Source organism: Charadrius vociferus, unplaced genomic scaffold (assembly GCF_000708025.1).
Source record: "Charadrius vociferus isolate BGI_N301 unplaced genomic scaffold, ASM70802v2 scaffold260, whole genome shotgun sequence".
Taxonomy (NCBI): domain Eukaryota; kingdom Metazoa; phylum Chordata; class Aves; order Charadriiformes; family Charadriidae; genus Charadrius; species Charadrius vociferus.
Window position 1 is genome coordinate 616,585 of NW_009646410.1, and position 6,879 is coordinate 623,463.

Here is a 6,879-nt window from a genome sequence, read left to right on the forward strand (position 1 = left end):
CTTGGCTCTCCCCCAGCCTCCGTCTCAAGCTTGCTGAGCAACTTTGGTTGAGTTTCTTAAGGTCTCTGTGGCCCAGCTCCTTCCCTATCGAAGCAGGGGAATCTCTTCCAGACCTATTGGGAAACTGCAGCCGAAGCAGCCGGTTTGGCGTGCCGGGAGGAGCCGGGTGTGGGTGGCTGCAGCGGACGTGCCTGCGGACAGAGAGGTCACGGGGAAGGGTGATTCCCGCAGAAGAGGGATGGACATCACCTCTTCTTGTCTTGATTTTGGGTGAGACATTGGGTTTCTCCTGAGTCCCAGCATGAACCCACCGCGTGCCGAGGCAGGGCTGCCCCAGGCCGTGGGTGCAGGTCGAGGCCAGGCAGGGCAGGTCGGGTGAAGCTGCTGCTTTCTGCCACCTCCGCCTCTGGCCCCGGGATGCTGCCACCGCCAATGGAGCTGTGCAAGATCACAGCTGATTAGCTCCTCCAGCTGGTTTATTGGCTTAGTGGTGGCAGTCCCCAAGTGTATTTTATTTTCCCAAGATGGTATGTGTATGTATTTGGTGTGTCCAGAGCAACGTGGTCTTTCTCCCATCGCCCGGAGCAGCAGGGTGGTGTTCCTGCAGTGCCCAGACAGAGCATCCCTGCGTGCGGGATGCTCACGGCCAGCAGTGCGGGGATACTTGTGGCTGGTGCTGGAGGGATGCTCGTGGTGCAGGGACGGTCACAGTGCAGGGCTGCTCGTGGCTGGCAGTACGGGGATGCTCGTGGTACAAGGATGCTCAGACCTGCCATGGCACCGGGGATACTTGCAGCCAGCGGTGTGGGGATGTGATTTCCTAGGGCAAGGGGAAGCGACAAGGGTCTGCGACACAGGATGAGCAGAAAGGTGTATTTTTTTCAAGGTATCTCTGGCAAGGAGGTGGGTCTCCGGTTGTAGCTCTGTCTGTCGCACACAGAGACAAAGGCTGGGTGGACAAAATTGGGGGAGGGGGGGGCGGTGTCACAGCAAAAGCACTGCTTTCCAGAGCCTCATTCTCTGTGTGAGTCAGGGCAGGAGTGTCCAAGGGGCACTTTGCGGGGGAACACAGGATATTTGGGCATTTCCTTCCCCGGGCGAGCGTGTGTCACTCCTTCCCAGTGAATGGTGAGCGGTTGGAGGAATCATGTCCGCCTCCCAGCCCTTGAAGCAACACCCAAGAGTGTCCCTGGGGGGATGAGATCTCCAGTGAAGGACACAGGGTGGCCCAGCGTGCTGGCACAGGGGGTGCTGGCCGAGCCGGGCGAGGGCACGCCTGGCTCCATGCAGCCGGCGCCGGGCGAGCATCCCGGCGGGGGTAAATAGATGTTTGTGCCGGGCCGGTGGCCAGCGGTGCAGGTGGGGCTCCTGCCCCATCCAGCTGCTCCCTGGTAGCCCCCTGCACCCCACGGGGAGCTCAGGCCAGCCTGGTGTCCCCACCGTGGCGGTGCAGCCCATCCCCACGGGGGAAACTGAGGCACGGAGCACAGCACACGGGAGGGGGCTGCTTGGTCGGGGAAGCTGGTTGGAAATGCGCCGTGCAGGGCTGTGCCATCCCGGTCCCCCTCCATCAGCAAGGGTCCGAAAGGCCAAGGGTCGGCACTTTCCCCCCTCCCTGAGTTGGGGCTGGATCTGGAGCATGCCGTGGGCGAGGGTCTCGGCCCTGTGTGGCGAGCGGGCGGCCATGCTGCCTTTGCCCTGACCGGCGGCCGGCGCAGCACGCCGGCCCCTACATTTGTAAGCAATTTGCCGGAGCGCTGCGGAGGTGCTTCCCGCCTGCCGCTTGGCAGCCAGACGCCGCACAGAAGCTCGCTGGCTCCCTCGAGGCCTCGCTCAGCCCCAGCCCTGCGCTGCCGAGCCTCGTCCTGCCCGGGCAGGCGCCGGCAAACACGCCGGAGCGGGAAAGCAGAGTGGGGTGAGAGCCCGGCAGGACCCCCTGGAGGGGTCGTGCTGGGGAGTGGGGCCGAGCACGGGGAACCCACGGCCGGAGTTAACCCTCAGCGTTGTGCCAAGCCGGGTTTTCCCCTGCAAATATCCCCTTCGTGGCTTTTTGTGTTTGAGTGCTGGGTCTGTGTTTTTCTGGGTTCATCTCCCCGGGATGTGAGCGTGCTCCTTGGGGTTAGATCAGGCCAGTGGGTGCTCCCATCCCGGTGCAAACCTAAAGGAGGTGACGGTGTGGCTGGGAAGGGTCCGGTCATCCCATTCCAGTGCCGTGGCTGGATCAGCCCCGTCCCCTCAGCCCTTTCCCAGCCTGGGTCTGCGGTCTCCCAGACAGAGCCTCACCTCCCAACCAGCCCGTCTGGGAAGGCTGTGGGGTTGGGAATGGCTTGGCCCAACCTCTTTCAAGCCCCAAAATATCTGGGTGAGAAAGGCCAGGGAGCCTGGAGCTGCCAGGGCACCGACAGGGAGAGAAGGGGCTGAAGAAAGGGGGAGAAAACCAACAGAATTGTTCAAAAGGAGCACGTGGATGGAACAAGGCAGAGGGATGCAGGGTCTCATCACGTACCTACCTGTCACCATGTCCCCAGGACCATGACGGGGGCTGGTGGCACCCCCTTGGCAGCCCTCATGCTGCCCCGCTGCTTCACCCCATCCCAGCGGTGCTGCCCGCAGAGGCAGAGCTGCCTTTGGGGTTGCTTTACTGTGCCTTTACTGCTGTGTGGTGCAGAGGTGCTGGGGAAGGGGTCCTGCCTGCCCAGCTCTGCTCTTTTTTCTCCTCCATCCCTCCACCCTTCTCTTTGCCCCTGCCTTGGTCCCCGCAGTGCCAGGGTGTCTGACCCCTTTCCTACCCACGCGTTACCTTCCAGCCTGCCTGCGAACCTTCCAGCTCCCCAAGCAGCGATTTACCCAGCTGCAAACCAGGGATGAGCTCTTTCCCCTCCTGCCCGAGGTGTGTATGACCGTTACTGTTTTCACGCTCAGGAAGAGCCCCAAAGGGGATGCTGCTCCCGGCTCCGCTTTTTGGGACCTGCTGCTTTCCCAGCCACCCACGCCGTGTCCGCGTGGTCCTGCCCCACGTCCTGACCTTGCTGGGCTGCTGGAGCAGGGAACTAATTTTAGGAATGTTGCTCTGGGAGAGGAGCAAAGACACAGGCGTTTTGCTGTGCAGATGCTGACAGCTGCCTCCTGGGGCTGGGGAGCGGGCAAGGACACCCACTGCATCCCAGCCCTGCTTAATGGACCCCACTGGCCAGCCCAGTCCCCTTGTAGCAGGGAGCTGGGCATGAGATTTTGGGGTGAGCTCTCCCTCTTCAAATAGTGGGCATTGCTGAACTCCAGGAAGAGCCCCCAGGGCTGTGAGGTGTTTCTGCTTCTCTCGAACGTGCTTGTACTCACCGGGTATCTCCATCCAGCCCTTCTCTTCCCGACATCACCCACCCGGCTCTGCTCTGCCCCCCCTGCCATGGGTAAGGACCCCTTCTCTTCTTCTTCTTCCTCTTCCTCCTCCTCCTCCTCCTCCTCCCTACCCTTTCTCAGCAGCAAAACCCCTTGGCAGTTTTCGGCTGCAGCTGATGGGAGCAAACCCACATTGGTCTTTGGTTCCCACCGCACAGAGCATCCTTTAAGGGTATTGCCTACCGCTTAGTGGAACCCTTCGTTTATTTTTAATTTTATCTTGATTGCGTCCTTTGGAAATCCCCCAGCAGCAAACGCTGCCCAGTCCTTCCCGCTTGAAGGATCCATCCCAAGATTTTCAAGGGGCAGCATGAAGCCATTGCCCACCATAGCCAGACCCTGTCCCTGGCTCTGCCATACACCCCAAACACAGTCCTGGACCAGTGAAAGAGGCACTGTGGGGCTCAGTGGTTATTGTCACTCTATGACTCGGATCAGAAGGGGCCAGTTTACAAGTGAAATGTTATTTTTTTCCTGGCTGGTGGGGCCAAGGGAAGCAGCTTGTCCTTGACAGAGACCCCGGATCCTGGGCTGTCCGGCAGTACGGGGCTGGGAGGGAAAACTGGGAGCTCTGTCGAGCAGTGGTTTTGGGAGCTGGTTCCCTCGGGAAGGGCTTTCAGGCTTGCTGCCGCTCTGAAGACGAACAGCCCCTGGAAGAGGTAATTAGGGTGATCCTGTCCCGATCCCCTCAGCTGTGGCAAGGAGTCACGAGTCCTTCACCAGCAGCCACTCCAAGCCTATTTTGTATTAATTAGGCTGTTTACCAAACACTGTAAATTGCAGTAATGAACGCATCGTTCCTTGGTTTCCTTTAATTATCCATTTGCATGATGAACGAGCCGGCCCCCTCTTCAGCTCTCCTTTCCGGCAGAGAGACCACGCAGCAGAGTATGGCTTTGTATGGGACCTGCCATGCGAGCTGGGCAGAGAGCTTGGGAGAGAGGGATAAGAGAGGGGAGTGGAGGAGGAGGAAGAAGAAGAGGAGGAGGAGAGGGAACTGCAGCCCCGGAGATCTGCCTGGCTGCAAGGGAGGGGGCTCCTTCCCCAGGACCCCACCACGTTTCAGTGGGGTTTGAGCAGCTGTTTCACCCCGGGCTCGGAGCCTGGCTCTTGGACTTTGATTTTCCATAGGAAACAGCACAGAAACCTTTCAAAGCATTTAATTCTCCCTGGCTCGGCGATGGGGCTGCCTGGAAAGGCAGAGAAGGAGGAGCGGCGGCATTTCTTGCCCCCCGCATACCTTCCCCTTTCTTTCCCTTTTGACTTAGTGGATGAATTCCAGAGATGTTAATCCGCTCTCAACCCCTCCGTGAAGAATAAAACGTCCTCTCTGTGTGGGAGGAAGGAATTCATTCGAATTAATTGCGGGAAGGAGCGGGGAGCTGGGGGTGCGCGTGAGGCTGTGCCGAGGGTGGGGTGAGCATCCTCCGCCGCTCAGTGGTCCCCGAAGGGGAGGGAGGGACGGACGAGGGGATGGGGATGTCCGAGGTGGCACAATCCTCGCATTCACGGCTGGAGGCTTCAGCCTCTGCCCCAGCCGTAAAAATGCCAACCATGTGGTCTGTGGGCCAGGCTTGGGTGGCAGCAGCGGGCACAGGGAGCGAGTGGGGGGAGGAACAGCCCCACTCAGCAGTTTTGGGGTGTTGCTGCCTATAAAGGGGAGGGAAGTGCTGTCCCAGCGAGCCGGGGTGACAGGAGCTGCGGGGTCCAACCCATCCTGGGGGCCCGCCGAGATGGGGCAGGAGGGACAGAAGGAGGAAAGGGTCTGAGTTTGAGCTGGGCCAGCTCGTTGAGGGTTTGTGGAGGTGAACGTAGAGGGAGAGGAGAGGAGAGGCCGCCGGGATGGGCCAGGCACTGTTCTGCGCGTTGGGAGGTCGGTGCGGCTGCAGGACGGGGTTCGTGCGGCGCAGTGCGGGCTCTGTCTCCTGCCCTGACCTTCGCCTCTTCTCTCTGCAGAGCTCCTGGGATCTGCCAAGCGCCTGAACGTGAACTACCAGGATGCGGACGGGTGAGTGCTCCCCAGGCAGGGTACTGGGTGCCGCTGCTGCCAGCGTGAGTGGGCTTGCTCTCCCCGATATCCAGTCGGTTCTGCAGCTCTGGGTATCATAAAGCTTTCAAGGGCAGCTGCTGAGCCCCGGAGAACACAACAGCATCCCAAAGCCAGGGCAAGCCCTGCAGAGGCAGACCCAACGCCTGTCCAGATCTGAGCTGCGGGCTGTGCTCAGTCCATCCTGGAGAATTCTCCATAAAGGTCTTCTGGGTCCCCCTCTGTAGGGCTGAGGGTGAAAAGGGAGCGTAGTGTGTCCAGCTGGTGCCCCGTGTCCTGCGTGCTGGTTAAAGCACAGAGCAGCACCCGGGTGGCCCTGGTGCCTGCACACACATGTGTCTGTTTAGTATCCCAAGAGCAAAATCCCTTCATTTGGGGGGGGGTTAGAGAAAGAAAAGATGAGGTTGCCAAGTGACCACATCATATTTGTGTAGCTCATCACTTCCAAAATCCAAGCACTTAATAAGCTGGGTACTGAGAGTTAGAAACCACAAAGGCCCATAAAATAAATAAGCATGTTATTCTTATTGAATTAACTCTGACCTGCGAGTTATTAGCGTTGTTTTATGTACTGTTGTTGTACCTAATTTCTACATGTTTTCTTTTCGAGGACTCTGTAGGAGGAGGTGTCCGTGATGAGTCCTAACAGGCCGGTGGGGGGTTGAAAATGCGCAGGATGGCTCTGTCTTAAAATAATACTGTGCAGATGGAGCTTAATAGAAAAAAAATGTAATAATAGAAGCAATGATCTGATTCTGATAAGGCACAGGGCTTGTGCTCAGGCAGCTCCAGGAGGGCTGCTGATGGGAAGGAGGGTGAAGGGTCTGTTCCCCCCTCAGAGGGCCACATGTGGCATTTTGGGGTATTAACAACGCAGGGGGTGTGTTGGTTTTCACTGGGGCACGGGAAGGGGACAGCGGGGAGGTGAGACCTGCGCATGGGGATGGCAACGTGCTCCCTCCCAGGAGAGCCGTGCTGCTGGCAGTGGCCTCGGTGAGGCATCGCCCCGCTCGCAGCTTGGAGATGATGGGGCGGGCGAGTGTGGGTTTGTGCTGCCAGCCCCAGGGCAGAGCTGGCTCCGCAGGGATCCCACAGGGTTGGCTCCAGGGGGTTTTTGTACCCCCCCACATTCTGGCTTCAAGGCAGAGGTTTTGGCATGGGCTCAGGGACATGGTGGCTTCATTGAAGGAGGGAGCAACCTCTCTGCTGGGGTTAGCATCCCTCCTGCAATGCCCAGAGACCCTCTGCAGGGTTTTGGGGGTGCCCTGGGACCGTGGGTCTGGAGGAGAGCCATGATGGCCGGGTTGTGTCCCTGGCACAGGGCTGGGGTGCTGCCGAGCCCATTGGAGCCCTGGGCCGATGCCGTCTGGAGCCCCCCACACCCCCTGGAGCAGCACACAGTCTAATCCCCAGCGGCACAGGGGCCCCTCACCTCG

General features: G+C 59.6%; 1 protein-coding gene across 1 annotated transcript in view; it reads left to right on the forward strand.

Annotated features, from left to right (window-relative positions):
- The window catches only part of CASKIN2 (CASK interacting protein 2), a 29,582-nt gene that overhangs the window by 13,690 nt on the left and 9,013 nt on the right, over window positions 1-6,879 (forward strand). The window contains 1 exon segment of the mRNA XM_009879955.1: window positions 5,353-5,404. Coding sequence (XP_009878257.1) covers window positions 5,353-5,404 — 52 coding nt within the window.